General features: G+C 46.5%; 1 protein-coding gene across 2 annotated transcripts in view; it reads right to left on the bottom strand.

The window, feature by feature from the left end:
* Positions 1 to 15970, bottom strand: part of RAP1A (RAP1A, member of RAS oncogene family) — a 309711-nt gene that overhangs the window by 51904 nt on the left and 241837 nt on the right. For both annotated transcript variants that reach the window (XM_069633309.1, XM_069633310.1), the window contains exons 3-4: positions 8165 to 8233; positions 694 to 750 (exon numbers count right to left, since the gene is read on the bottom strand). In XM_069633309.1, coding sequence (XP_069489410.1) covers positions 694 to 750; positions 8165 to 8233 — 126 coding nt within the window. The remainder of the gene's footprint in view (positions 1 to 693; positions 751 to 8164; positions 8234 to 15970) is intronic.

Here is a 15970-nt window from a genome sequence, read left to right as displayed (position 1 = left end):
TGCACCGCATTTCATATGAAAATTAGAGGTTTTCATCTAATAAAGACAAATTAAAAAAATCCTATACCTGATCAAATCGGATGTATTATGCTGTTGAACGATAAATAAAAAATACCCAGAGCCTTCATTAGCGACTCGTATGGATGGCAAGGTGGACAGCAAAGCAGACTTAATGCACCAACATAAACCTACTTACCAAAACAAATGCAGACCTTTGGATAAATATGTTGTAAATCATGCATTTTCAAAATCCATGCGTTTTGGAAATGTTGAACAAGAAGCACAAATATTGGTTATGACCTTCTTGCATAATTACTAAGATAGGAACAGTGTGCCATGCAAAACCCTGGCCTGTTCCAGGTTTGCAACCATCACTGAGTGAGTGGCAGAGGGGCAAAAGTCCAAATGGCCGATAACTGAATAAGCAGAGGGACGAGGACCGAGTACAAAGTACAAGGGCTTAAGGGTCAATTCAGAAGGAAAAGTCGTCCGGATAGCATAGCAAGAACAAACCACATTTTACTATGAGCATCTCACCACTTCAAAAGGCAAAAAATAAAGTCTAGTTTATGGCATAAAGGTCGCCAATTTAAAATAAAACAAATTGTTGTACTCCGATTCTTAAATCAACTTTCCACCCCATTTTCTGAATTTCCCAATTTAGAGCCAGAACTTTAGAAAGTGTTCCCTTACTGTGCCCGCTGTGTCTAGAATCTCCAGCATACACTGTTGGCCGTCTACTTCGACTTGCTGAAAGAAAAAAGGACAACAATTATCAAAAAGCATTGATTTGCAAACATTTCCAACATCACACAGAGGCGAGAAAAAGGGGACCTGTGCAATCTCGGTTGCATGAAAAGGCAAATGGCGCTCAGTGGCAAAACAGTCCTAGATCTGATGGCTGCAAATCGCCGATTCCCACGGCCTGCACATCTGCCGCCCAAGCGCCCTCATGGGAGGAGGAGGACACAAAGGATGTGGAAATTGTTGAATTATTGGTTACTTATTCCCTGTTGGCCTTAAAGCCTCCCTCAATTAGAGAGCCATCAGCAACTGCGGAGCAAACGTCAAGTTGCACGCTAAGTAGCTAAAAAAGAAACCTCAGTAACATCAATCCTATAGACGGCACACCGTTTCTTTCCTGCAAGTCAATAGCAAATGGTGCAAATGATGACCCCCATCTTGGGCCATTACTCAATTGTCTCATTCTAAACCCTGCTCGGTACCCAGGGTCTCCTCATTCCAGGGTCCTCGAGAGGTTCTTCGGGCAGCACAGCCTCTACACATGGCAGCCGGGTCAGGGGCTCAACGTGTCCTTCTCTGGGTCCAGAGCGAGTGACCGGGCAATCTTGCACTCTTACTCCTCCATGCGAGCCATGATTGGTAGGGAGCTTTCCTCAATTATCACTATTCTAATCACTCACCAAGCACCACAAGGGGACTCTGGGATCCTATTTCAGACCTCCCTTGACACAAAAGCACGCATGAGCGATGCTGTTGAGCTTCTTTGTGCATGGAGGAATAGCAGAAAGTGGGAGCTTTGCCTTAAGCGGATAGGTTTAGTCGAGTGCGACTGGAGGGAGCTTAGAGCACAATACCACCACACATCAAGACACAGTATAAAGGCAGGCGGATGCAAAGTAACAAACCTAAGAAACAATTACAGTTAAGCAGGGGTACGCCAAATACACTTGAAAACAATGGTACAAGTAAAAGCATAAATCACGGGTAAATTAAGGTTTAATAGCTAGCATCAGCCCTAATGGCGTATCAACCACTTTTGCCCTTCAAAATGGTCAAACACAAAGAAAAATAGGAATCCGACATGGGGGGGGGGGGGGGGGGGGACGGGCGGGTCTCTGCTTTGAACCACACTCATTAGTATACAAAGAGAAACCAAAAAAAAAGTACCGTCTGACCCAAGCAGTGAACAGGCCTTTTTAATGCGCATGAATATTTGGGTTCAACAAAAATAAATAACCCCATTGGAAATGGGCTTTTTCAACTCCCTAAAAATTGTTTCTCCCAACTTTAAAAAATAGGGAGCAAAACACTCACTTCAAAATCTTATCTGCAGCAATGGCCAGGGTTACATTTGAATTTTAAACAATTAAAGGCATACACTAACAAAAAATGAGCCGTACAATTAAATGTCTTAAACAACCAAATCAAACACTTGTGGAAGGTTCGAGTTTGGACCAACTCCCATTTGCAATCAGGATCATTACTAGTGCAGAGAAAAAGTAGTATTAACCTAACACTAGCAAGCAAAGTCTTGTAAACGCCAGTAAGGTTTAAGTTACTTACCTGTAACCATTGTTCTCCAGCATCCGTTTAAAATGGATTCACAAGCTCATGAATATTCCGTCATGAGGCCGGGAATCCTCAGTAAAAGGACCACCAGTTTCACTTTCACTTTAAAACAATTTCTTCTCCAAGCCAATCACTGTCCTATGGGTCATAGTGCCCCCATCCGATGACAGTCCTCACCCTAACCTCCACCCCTCGGTGCCATCTTCAGATTTGGTAAGCAAGTGGCAGTATGAACCAAGTAGTGCCACAGAGGGTTTGCATGTTAATCCATGCCAGACCCATGCTGGAGAATAATAGTTTAAAAGGTAAGTAACTTAAACCTTCTCCAGCATGGGGTCTGGCATGGATTCACATGCTCATGACTAACAATTACAGAGCAGTACATAAACAGAAGGGCTCAACAGAAGCATTAACACTCACCCCTCGAACAGACTCGCATGAAATAGGTTGCATAGTACTCCTTGGCCGACTCAGGACTCCTCCCTGGCATCCCCGTCGACCCAGTAGAACTTCGTGAAAGTGTGCATGAACCTACACGCAGCAGCTCTGCAGATGTCGAGCAGGGGCACACCAGAGAAACGCTGTAGTTGCTGAAATGGCTCTGGTGGAGTGGGCTCTTGGCTGACGTGGCAGCGGCCTGTTCACCAGACGATGACCGTGCATTAAGCAGCCGGAGCGTAACCTGCACATGGAAGCCTTCAACAAGGCCTTTTAGATTTACAGGTCTAAAGTCGATGAACTGAGACTACTTCCGAAAATCTAGTACGTGCCACGTAGAACTTGAAGAGACAAGCAACGTCCAGCAAATGCAAAGCCCTTTCCGCTAGCGACAGATTTGGGAAGACCAGCAACAACAAAGGCACGTTCAGGTAGAATTCTGACGGCACCTTCGTCATGAAGGTGGGGTGTGTATGCAGTAGCGCCTTTGAATTGTGGAAAGACAAGTAGGGCTGCTTGCAAGATAGGCCTGAATCTTCCCAACCCTCCTAGCCGAGGTGATCGCCACGAGGAAAGCGGTGTTCCAGAAGAGGAACTTGGGCAGAACCTGAAGGATAGGTTTGAAAAACGCTCCCATGAGTTTAGTTAGCACCAAATTGAGCCCGCAGGCCAGGGGGAGGAACCTTCATCAGTGGGAAAGTCCTGACGAGTTCCTTGAGGAACTCCATGAGGAGTCTGAGACCAAAACAATGTCTACCTGGAGACCTGGTGTACCTGGATATGGCAGCGAGATGCACCTTGATGGAGGCATCAGCCAGTCTCACTTTGGCCAAGGAAAGAAAGTATGGTAGAAGTTATGGGGCAGTGATAATCTAAGTCCTGCACCACACAGAGAAGCGTTTCCATTTATGCTCGTAGCACTTAACGTTGACGAGGCCATGGCCCTGGCCAGGATGTCGGGTAGAGCATAACCAGGGCTGCAGAAGCCATGCCCTCCGGTTCAGAGACACTGGGTCGTGAAGCAGAATCGACCCCAGCCCCCTTCTAACGAGAAGGTGCGGAGCCAGAGGTAGGCTGATGGATGGGGCCGACAGAAGCAGGTCCTGACACCAGATTTGTCTCGGCCACACTGGGGCAACGGGTCATCTTGCAGTAGCACTGGGTGTAGATCATTCGTAGGAGAGTAAACTGGGGACAAGCGTACATGCACCGTCCCACCCATGGGAACGAGAATGCACCCCCCCATGCTCTTCGGTTGAGGGGGACCTACTGCCAAACCTCGGGCCCTTTGTGTCACCGTCATTGGGGTTATCACCATTTGTTGAACAGAAGATCTACCTGGTGTTGGCACAACTCCCACTCACCGCAAGAATGCAGTTCCCTGCGGAGCGAGTCGTGGCTGTGTTCCCGATTCCCGCCAGGTGACACTGAACATGCCTGAAAAAAATGTCCCACCGCCACAAGTCATGGGCCTCCTTGGAGAGGGTCGGTGAGCAGGTCCCCGCCGTTTCCAGACATACAACATGGTGGTGTTCGAACACTCGCCACCTTGCACCTCAAAGATGGCAGAAAAGAATTGAGGGTCTAGAATACGACCCATAGTTCAGGACGTTGCTGTGTAGGTCCTTTTCCTCCGGTTGACAGAGGCCTCTGGCGTGCAACTGTCCGGTGGGGGCTCCCATCCCTGGAGAGAGGCGCCCATGGTGACCGTCTCCTTTAAGGAGAAAACTGAAACTGGGCTCCCTGTAAAAGATGCTGCTGAACACCCCAACACCATATGCCCGAAGTAACTTTATTTAGGTCGATCTTGTCCGTAAAGGTCCCCAACACTTGCATCCACCTCCCATCCAGAAACTCCTGAAGAGGTCTCATCTGCAGAGGCGAATGAAGTTGATGCAGGATGACAAAATGCGTGAAAGTGATGGACTGCAACGTCGATCTCTGGGCAGACAAGCACCTTGCCTTGTATGGCTTTCATCCTCTCCTCTGAGGGAGACGCCCCCATGTTGCATCATGCACCTAGGACTAGAGCTTCCCGAACTGGCTTCAAGCAAGACTTTGGATAGTTTATGGAAAACCCCAGCTCAGTCAGCAGATGTACGGCTTTCACCGTGTGCTTGCTTGCCAAAGATTATGAGTGGAAATGCACCAATCAATCTCCCAGGTAGGGGTATACGTGGATGCCTTGCAGATGAAGATATGCCACCACCGGGGCCAGGCACCAAGTAAACACCCTCGGGTGGACTTCAGGCCAAAAGGCAGAGCCTTGAACTCGTAGTGCTGGCCGAGCACAACGAATCATAGAAACATGCAGTGCTTTTTGTGAATGGGGATGTGAAAGTAGGAGTCCTCCAGCTCCAACTACGTCAGAAAATCTGCTTGTTCCAGCTGGCCGAGCACATGTTGCAACGTTACCATCCAGAACATTTTAAGTACTTTTTAAAACGACAGCCAGAATTGGCCTCCAACCACCTGTCTTCTTTTGAACTAGAAAGTATCTTGAATATACTCGAGCCACTGGGGGACAGGCATTGCCCCTTTCAGCAGCATGGACCTACTGAAGAAACGGTCCTGTGTAGTTCTTGCTACCGAATTGTAAGGGATTCAAAAGACACCTGCGTTTGAACTCCAAGGTGTGCCCTTGTCGGAGAGTATCCAGCACCTATCTGTCCGTAGTGATCTTCCCTCCATGAGGACGAACTTCGCCAGCCAGCCTCCTATTCGGGTGCGTAAGGTTCTGTCCTGCAGACGGCGCCGCCACTGGCCTACTGTTCCTTAAGAGCACCCCCTGTATGCTGGAAGAGCGTGAAGGCTGCCTGTAAGGGGTACTATAACTCTTTTTGAAGCTCTTCCTGGCTTTACTCAGGAGTGAAAAGACAAGGATAGTTGCTGTAGCAAGGTTCAGAGGGAGCATGCCATCTGTGTCGGTCTTAGCACCTGTAAAGACTCGTCGACTGCCTTTCCAACAAGGTTTTCCCTGTCAAACGGCATATCCAGCAACTTAGTCTGAACATCCTGGCTAATGTTTGTAGCCAACCAACCTTGATGGTGAAAAGACACCCTGCCCCCCCCCCCCCATCTGCAGAAATCCTGTATCCGCGATGACTACTGCCAGCATGATGCATGATTCCGAGTCCACTTCTCAGTCTGAAAGAGTTCCAGTGCCAAGACCTTGTCTTCCGACAGGAAGTCCTGCAAAGTGCTCATCTTGTACCAGAATTCCCAGTCCTAATGGGACAAAATGGCTAGGGCTTCACTGCTTTGATGGTAGAGACTGCGGTGTGAATTTTCCTCTTGCCCATCATATCCAGCTACTTCGCCTCCTGGTCTGGAGGTACCATGGCTGCCGATGACATGTTCACCAAGCGTTTCCTAGCTGAGGGCGAGACCACCAAATCTGGCAAGGGCTGAGACCATAGGCACCTGGGAGCCGAATCGAACACCCTGTACCTTTTCTCCAATCTGTCCTGTTTGTTCTGGGCCGTACTTTGATTTTTCATTAGAGCTAGGCCCTCCTCCCAGATGTCCAGGAAGAGAATGAGATGGTCTTTCTCCTCACTTTGCATTGTTGGTACAGTAAGCCCTCATTAATCTCCTCTGGCAACAACTGAAACAGTTCAGAGGCCGACATGACCGAATGAAAGGATCCACTTCGTCCGACGGGGAGGCCCTATGGGACTCGTCCGCATATGGAGTCTCCCGGTCAGCCGCAATGAAATTGTTGCGCTCGGCGATACAAGTAGCCATCATATCTGTGTCCATGTACGAATCTGGGAGGGTCTTCCAGCGACGCGTAGGGGTCGGGTAATGCCAAGGACCAGCATCCCCTTTGTACTTGCTCTTCCGCTGGGGAGTTTACCCTTGGGGAGTACTGCAACCTCCATTGGGGAGTTCACCCTGGGGGTACTGGAACCTCCATTGGAGGTGCAGGCCCAGATGGAGATATCCGTTGCTGGATTGTGGTGACCGGTGTGTGTAGAGTTGATGGAATGTCCAGAGACACGACCCTAGGTTTAGGGTAAAACAGAGCCAGTAGCATGGGATCTGGGCTGTTGAGCCCTCTTCCAAATCCTCCCCCTACGTGGTCTGAGCAGTACCCATCGTGCAGGTCATTCCCCATCTCGTCGGTACTAGAGTAGATCTGCTTCAGTCTATCCAGGGTAGCCTGCTGGTCCACGTACCGTGGAGGTTCCACAGGTGGGACAGTTTCCTTCTCCGGAGGTTGCTGAGCTGGAGTGGTTTCCTGGTTTTTCCCTGAGGCCAGCTCCTTTACTGCCGTCACCGCAATGTATCTCGCCTTGCAGGCAAGAACACCTTTTGAACAGTCGCTACTTCTCTCTGGGCCTGATCTTAGAGCCTTAGTGGACGTTGCCAACTTAGACGACGAAGTGCTCATTACTTCTTTTGTCAGTTCGACTTCCTCTTCGAAGATGCTCCTTTCATTGGCTGGCTCACCGTGGAGGTCGATGGTGATGCGATTGCCTTTTGTCTGAATCAGGACCTGCATCAGGATTGAACCCAGCGGAGCTAGCAACGCACAGCTTGCCCTTCTCATGGACACCCGTGAGCAGGGCGTCCACAAAGGATCTCTACCTTTTCCCGGAGCCTCGGAATGGCCGGTCATGGAAGAGGCTGGACCCTGCCCCACATGTTAGATTAAGATATATAGTTGCCGTATAGAACATATCCGGGAAAAGGTTGCAGCAACATTATATAGGAACAGGAGGAGCGGGGGCATCCCTCAATGAGGTCCGGGTGCAGGCATTGTGCTGATCCTCCACAAAGATTTCGTAAACCACACTTCGTGCAGAGATTGAAGAGGCTTCAACCTTCCTTCTCTTCAGCCATGCTTAAAGGCGCGAAGGCAGCTCAAGGCCGGCCTTCTTGAAACTTTGATGATCCGACAGTTGATGAAGATCTTTGCCAGTAGCGAGCCCCCACTCTGTTCTATTGAACACAATAAGCAAAAAAAAAAAAAATAGATCAAACTAAACTATTTTTGGAACAAATTTGCTAAAAACACAAAACTAGCTCGCAGAGAAACTTGTTAACTCCCAAAACTGAAGCATGCAGTAAAAATCTGAAGATGGCCACCACGTGTGGAGCTTAGGGAGAGGATTGTCATTTGATGGGGCAGTATGACCTAGGGGCAAGGGATTGATTTACAGAAGAAATACAGATTGAAGGTTAAAGCAAAATTATTTTTACCAAGGATTCCCTGACTGAATATTTATGAGCATGTGAATCCTTGGCCAGGCCCATTCCAGAGAAGTACACAGTTTACTACCGAACCAGAAGTATGAACATGAAAATGTGAAGGAAAAAAATTAGAAAGTTTAAAACCCAGGTTTTTTACATCAATTTTAGCAGTTACAGTTTACAAAAGTAACAAAATGTATTATTGAGTCCTTACCTTTCTGTACGAGTCTTCTATTGTGGGGTCATATTTTTCAACAAAAATACCCTGAACAAACTGAACTGTCTGGAAGAGATCAATAAAGGGGGTTACAATCTATAAAGAAATCGACAATTTAAATTAGAAAAAAATTGTATGGCAGAAGCCAATTACTCAAAACCAGCGTTCAATGGATGCATTTGAAATAATATAGGTAGAATTGCCTTCAGAAGGCAAGGGAGCCTCACTTTACAGGTGGTGCCAATGCCATAATGGTATTACCTGCTTATGAGATTGCATCAGGGAGCAAATGGTGCTAGTATAGGCATATTATCGCAGTGGCGGCCCCATGCCCACCTATTGCATAGAAGAACCAAAACACTTGGCTTTAGCAATGCTTATTTTTAACAAATTCAACGCAAGTACAAATACATATCAATCACTAGCATTGGTTAAGATGGTTGCATTCCATCTGGTTTGGCTTGGTTACAGCTGCAGTTGTTTAATGACCTTTTAGAAGACTGTTCAGAAAGCACAGAGCTAGACTCCAATCTTATGGTGGGTGGGACTGGCCACAGGTGCTCAATGGCTGGATAAGTAACCAGATGGCTGGAAGGTTTAGAATGAATCTTAACCTCTGCCATTGCTCGGGGCAACCCTCCAGACCATCCTTCACCTGCCAAGCCATTACAGAAGGGGGAAAAACCATGTGCAAATCAGGCTTGGCCCCACCTCCAAAGGTGTAGTCCAGCCCGAACTGCTAGGCCACATCCCTTCTGCACAAGACCACAAGCATCCCCAGACATGTTTCAGCCTTGTTGGGCGTCATGGTCTTTCCCCTTCTGTAATGGCTTGGCAGGTGAAGACCAGTGGTCTGGAGGGTTGCCCAGAGCAACGCCAGTGGTTAAGATTAATTCTAAACCTTCCAGCCATCACCTCTTTGTTTTTGGATAAGTAACCAAACATCTACACAGGCTTTGGATACCTTCACTTGCCATGACAATAGTTTTGACTTACAGGCAGCACTTTCACAACCACCTAATTGCCAACACCAAAAAGCCCTTGGCCACACTGATGTCTAGTCATCTTGTATTTATACCTGCAACTTGAAAGCATACAGTTTTTCTAAAACTGTTACAAATATTAAAGAACTTTAATGTATATATTTTTTAAGTCACTATCAACTGGAAAAGAAAAAGAAATATACAGTGTGAGCCTACGTCCAAGTTTGAAATCTTACAATCAAGCTTATTAGATCATAATGTGTGGTGGCCATGCCTAGGTTTCTTTTCAAGAGCACTGAAAGATGCTTATGAACCATGAGTGCAAACCTTCTATTGGGACAGAGTGGCCAATAGTACCTGCAGGACCCTTCACGTTGTAGCTTCTACAGTCACATCTACCCAACATGCCGTCAGGGCCAGAGTTGTTCAAAACAAATTAGCGGTTTTGTGGTTTTGAGTGTAACATCACCGCTTGGTGTGTAGCAGCGTCTCGCAGGATTACCAGAAAGTGTTGAGGCAGCATAAGGCTGGGCAGGACACCATGTAAACTCCACCCCCAGCCATGCCTCCCTTTATCCAAGTATCATTCAATAAATGGGATGCAATTCTAGTCTACATACATGAGAACTAGGAAAGGGAACTGCGGGCATGACTTCTCCCGGAAATCACATGCCTTTCATCACATCTTTAACCCACTCCCTTCTGCTTCAGTTCTGATACAGAACTTGCCACAAAGTGGTTCTTCTAATGAGAAGCTGGGCCCACTGCCTGGCTTCAGTTTGCATTGAAGCGGCGTATCCGTTACCACCCAAAGCGCTGCGTAAGCCAAAGGGGCACCCCAACACATGAAAAAGCAGACAAATCTGTGCAACACTACAGAATGTCTTGTGCACACAGAAGAGTGCTTGGAAAGGGGACGGAAAGCACGGAGGAGCAAACACCGAAAACCACAATTGGCATTCACCAGTAGCGATCGGTACATGAGAAAAGGTGTGCTCTGTGCATCTGGGGAGCCGGCATCCATACATCTAGCTCACTGGATGCCACTGCATGTCACTGCCTTGAGTGAAGTTTTAAAGGGGAAGTTCACTCAAAAATATTATTGGCTAAAAATATGGCCCATAATCAAAAATATATATACAAAATATTTTTAAACAAGGTTCCTATGTAAAGTTTTGAGGAAATGAGGCTCAAAGCTCAAATTTGAATAACTAGGAGGCATCCAGTTTGTGAAATGGATGAGCCTCGTGTGCTTGTGTTAAGCTCTGCCCTTTCAGCACTAATGAAGCAAAAGCCAGCAAGCTGTAATAAACAAAAGCTACCACTGGGTGGCTTTTGATTCATTAGTGCCGGAGACCAGAGAATGCAGGCAGGAAAGCTTCATGTAGTTAAGTGCTTATTTTTTTAACTAAGCACCGAAAATATTGTAAAAGCTGCGGTTTTCTTTCTAAGTTTTCCAGGCTGGAGGAGCCCGGAAAACTTAGAAAGAAATCTGCAGCCTTTAATAACTTGTATTTATGGTTGCAGTGGTTTCAACTTTGAGTCCCCTGGGCTCCAAGTGAAAGCTACCGCAAACAAACACATTGTTGTATTAAAAAACCCAGGAGACTCAAGTGAAAGCCGCTCAGGCAGAAATACAACGTGGTTGTGTTTCTAAATGCCGCAGTATTTCTGGGGGAGCCCAAGAGACCAAGCGAAAGCCGCCGCAGTCAGAACATTGTTGTATTTGGGTTGTATTTATGATTTCCGTGGTTCTCCAAACACGGCAATCACAAATACAACATTTTATTTATAATTGGCGTGCCTTTGCTTTTTGCCTTTTACTTTTTGTGCTTCCCTGGGTTTGGGGAGTACCGAAAACTTTAAATGAAATTGAAGGCAGCCTCCTCAGCTCATGTTGAGCTCTGCTCTGGCTGCAGTAATCAAAAACTCCCAGTAGGGGGCTTTTGCTGCTTGTTTAGTGACAACAGGATAGAGCTTAACATGAGATGAGGAGGCTGCCTGAAATGGCAAAATGGATGTTTCCATGTAAACTCTGAGCCTCGTTTGCTCAAACGTTTACATAGGAACATTCTTTAAAAGTATGTATGCACTTTTATTATTGCCCATCTTTTGGGACAATAATATTTTTGGGCGAGCTACTCCTTTAAAAGTAAACTCTCCATTTCCAGCCGGCTTGACATCTAGCCAAGTGCCTTGAAGTAATGGCAGATGGCCAAAGTGCACACTTCGGCCAGCTAGCAACTACCTGGATTACCATCATGCAAGAGGCTGGCTGCTCAAGACAAAAAAGCAATGGCAATATCCCAAACTAGCAATGAATATTAAACTGCAGTCAATCGTAGCCCATGATTTGATAAATGAAGGGCCTCTTTCAGATGCAGGGACTGAAACTGCCTTCCAGGGCCTACTCTTAAATAGCTAACACGGCAAGTGTTTGAAACGGGGCATCTTCGAATTGGGTGCTCTGGCCTGCAAATGAGGACCAAGTAGGATAAATCATTTCTAACAATAATCTTTAAAATAACTACAGTTACCAAAAGAAAAATAGGTGCATGGTCTAGAGGGTCTTTCTGGCATGAGTGGCTGGTCAGCATTTGCTAAAAACAGACAGATGTAAACTAAATGCTGAAGAAAAAAAAAGAAAGTGTGCTTTAATAACGTGCTAATGTTCACAGAATTCGCTTGTCAAAACATCTCCAAAAATGTGCAAGCTATGCTCTAAATTTAGAAATGCCCAATCTGTTTCACACATGCAGATCGTGCTTGCAGATGCAAACATGGTTCGGCAGCAAGTGTTTGCTTAAGTATCCTTCTCCCCAGAGGTCCAGTGCACAGAAGGCATCACTTGCCATTCAGTCAACCTCTAGCGGTGCTGTAGCCAATCCGGCCCAACTGAGTTCCTTGCATAGAGAATGCAGACTCTACGGAGCTGTTCAATCCCTTATTTACAGCAGGCTCAAATAGAAGACCCCTCTGAGAACAGGAGGCCGCAGCGGCTCTTGGGGAAGAGCTAGGAGGGTCCGGTAATGCCAGGAGGAGCCAAAGAAACGTACAGACTCCCAATCCCCACAATGCAACAGGCATCCCAAATTGCGCCTTCAAAACATGAGGCCATCATGACCTGCTTATGTAACATCACGCAGCAGGGGACCCCCAAACAAGCACACCAGCCAATGTGCGTGTAATCCAAGAAATCATGCCATGCGAAGGACAGAACTGGCCAATCAGGAGGCAGAGCTACTCAGGGGACATTGGAGTGCCCCAAAGCACAAGACACTCTTAGTGCAGACCCCAGCTCTTTATATTGTCTCTAGGCATTTCAGCAGGCATATGGGGTGTAAGTGCAAGCCTGTTGGCACAGTGTAAAACTGTTTGCGTGTCTGCGGCAAAGGAAATGTTTGTAAACCTATCTATCGGACCTAAAGTTTGAGTTTAATTTACTGGTCGATAGAGAGCATGGTATTGATCAGTGGTTCAACATTTGACTCGCCAGATGTTTTGGACTACAACTCCCAAGATCCCTTCGTTGACTATGCTGGCAGGGGCACAAGGGAGCTGGAGTCTAAAACAACTGCAGAGCTCAAAGATGCAAACTCCTGCTCTAAATGATTAATGTGCTACGAAGTGTCATGTGTAAATGACAATGTTTGATGGACTAAAATATCTCCGTTACAGCACTGGGCAAAGGGGGTTACATGAGAAATGGGAGCAGTCACAGCGTGATCAAGTAGAGAACTGGAAACTAGAACAGATCTATTTTGGTCAGCAACTCTATTATTAAACCGGAACCCCAAATGCATGAATTTTCTTTCCAAAAAATATCAGGGGGATATTCGTCCTAAACCATTTATAAGAGTCGAGTCTTTCCTGCAAATTACATGCCTATTAAACACTTAATGTAGGTTTCTGTTACAACTGGCCAAGAGCCTCTATTAAGAATTCTGAAGCAGAACATTTTTGAAAGCCCACCCCCCAAAAAATTGGTGTCCCACCAAATTGAACACTGGCACAAAGTCGAACCTACACATTTTAAGAGTAAACCAGGGTTCAAAATTGATGGGAGCCATTTAGCTCCCAGCTACAACCAAGAAGAGCCATAGTCAGGAAAGAAAACGTCAGGAGCCTCTTCCGAGTCCCCTGGCAATGGAGCCACGGATGGATTATACATATGATATTTTATTTATATTGCGCCCATACACATGTGTTTCAGGGAGCGACGAGGCAAGGGAGTGGTACAAGGGAGGACAAAAACAACGATCTTACTAGGCCAAGTGAGACAGAACGTGCAAGTGCAGGGGAGAGCGAAGGGTGAAAAGGGGAGGGGTGGAAAGTGCTGAAAACGTGAAAAAAAACAGGTAGGGCGACTAGCAGGTGGCAAGTGCAAGAATTCAGCCCAAAGAAGGGGTGTCTAATAAGTGCAGGTAAGGGGACTGTAGGGTTGCAGATACAATCCCAAGTGCAGGGGTTGCCTGGAGGCAGTGCGGGTATGCAGCTGGTTGGGCAGGGATCTGGGCCCGAATTCAGAGGGTAGACAGGTGCCCAGTGCAGAAACAGATGAGATCAGCGGGGGAGAGGAAGATAGAAGGCCGAAGCAAAGAGGAAGGTCTTTAGGTGCGTCTAAAATCAAAGATGTTTCTACTCAAGTTTTAGCAAGTCAGGGAGGCCCCAGCCAAATACAGATCTACCACCAACTAGTTGCTTGGAGAAGAGACGGATCCGGAGGGAATTGGAGGTGGAGTAGCGAATAGCTCGAGTGGGAAGGTATTTAAAAAGGGAGAGTTGAAGGTATTGCAGACCCAGGCTCCAGAAGGCCTTGCAGTGCAGACAATACAGAGGATCTTGAACTTAATCCTTGCAGCCACTTGTAGCCAACAGAGATTTCAGGGCTTGAGAGATACAATCTCTGGGCTTGAAGCCAAGGACAAGTCTCGCAGTTCTGTTTCGGAGGAGCTGCAGAAGACGGAGAGTAGTGGCAGGCAGATTTAGAAAAAGGCTGTTGCAGCAGTCAAGCCTGGAGAGGACCCGAGCTCTAGAGACAGTGAGCCGAGGGAAGGAGAGGAAAGGAAGAATACCTCAGAGGAGGTGCAGTTGGTAGTTTGACTTCTTAGAAACGTCAGATGTGTGGAGAAAAAGAAAGCGTGGGGTCAAAAATGACCCTGACGTTCTTCGCATCATAGGTGGGAGCAAGGGAACAGGGAGAGGGCCAAGAGAGGGTGGCCAGAGTGTGACAGGAAAGGAGGGTGCAGGAGTGCCGATGAGGACCTCTGATTAGGCTACATCTCGAAGCCAAAGCATAATCTAATCGTGGGTTATACATACAGTCTCCCGAAATTGATGCGTGTGTGTGTAGGGATTTAACCCATGGCCTTGTTTTTTTGAGAGACTTACAAGGAAACCACACTTGGGATTTAACACAGATTCTATCCTAACCACTAGAAAGACCTACTGACAGGATTACATTAGATTTAACCAGCGTGCCAGTCAGTGATCGTATGTTTGGGGAAGTAACCTGTTACTTTGAGAATTACCGGAGCCTTTATCCAAGCAATTACTCCACACTACTGTAACGCCACGCATTGGTAATACACTCATCAGTGAAAGCTAAGGCCTTCATGACTTGGGTCAAAACACGTGTTGATTGACTTCTTGCAAATAAAATCACTCAGATGAAAACCTGATCAATTTGATTTTTTCTAACACTAATTTTGCATTACTCACCATTAAGAGGCAGAGCGCAACTCTCGAATACCAATCCAATGTCCACGCTTTGTATTATTATGGGCAGACTTTGTGGAATTGGTGACACAGTTCGCTGCTTACAATATTGACATTGGTCAAAGCACACTCAAGGGTTTGGACCTATACATTAGTTTACCTTTTAAGAATTGGACAACCAGAGGGACGTTAAAATATCAAACCTCCTCTGAGGAGCGCTTGAATACGTAAAGTGCTGCTAGGTAGCCCTTAAAGGGATGGTCTAGTAAAAATTTTTATTTAAAAAATAGATAGGCAACATTAAAAAAAAATACTAGCATTCTCCGTTTTAAAACTTCCTATGTAAAATTTTGAGCTATTCAAGCTCAAAATTCGCAAAAGCAAGCACATGGGCGCATCCATTTTGTGAAATGGAGGCCCTCCTGTGCTGGCTTTTGCGGCACTAATGAAGGAAAAGTCAGCCAGCTGTAGTAAACAAAGGCTACCGCTGGGTGGCTTTCCCTTCATTAGTGCTGTAGGCGGAGGACGGGGACCGGAGACCAGAGCAGGAAAGCTGCAGCTGAATCTCGGTAAGTGCTATTTTTTTTTTTTTTAAATAAGCACTAGCTGCGGTTTTTTTTCTAAGTTTTCCGGGCTGGAGGAGCCCGGAAAACTTAGAAATAAAACCGCAGCTTTAAAAACGTTGTATTTATGTTTGCGGTCGCTTTTGAAGCGACCGCAAACATAAATACGTTATTGTGTTGGAAAATGCTGCGGTTTTTCCAGTCTGTGGAGTGAGTGGCAGGTTACGCTGAGATATTCTCGGGCTTGTTTGGGTGACGTGCATCCCCCTCTGAGACTCGCTGCCACCACCATCAATTTAGTGAAGAACCTTGAGGTGGAGGTCTGCCCAAATGACAGAACTAGAAAATGAAAACGAGAACCACCAACCTCGGGTACTTTCGGTGCTTGAGATCGATTGGTACATGAAAGTAAGCATCCCGAAGGTCCAATGATACCAACCAGTCTTGGAGTTGGAAAGCCTAAAGGATATGAGAGAGGGTAATCATCTTGAACTGGTCATGCATGAGAAACTTGTTCAAGTTTCTTACGTCCAAGATGG

This window comes from Ambystoma mexicanum, chromosome 13 (genome assembly GCF_040938575.1).
Source record: "Ambystoma mexicanum isolate Mex_15411 chromosome 13, UKY_AmexF1_1, whole genome shotgun sequence".
NCBI lineage: Eukaryota > Metazoa > Chordata > Amphibia > Caudata > Ambystomatidae > Ambystoma > Ambystoma mexicanum.
Note: the sequence above shows the minus strand (reverse complement) of the source record. Positions and strands in the feature narration are given on the sequence as shown.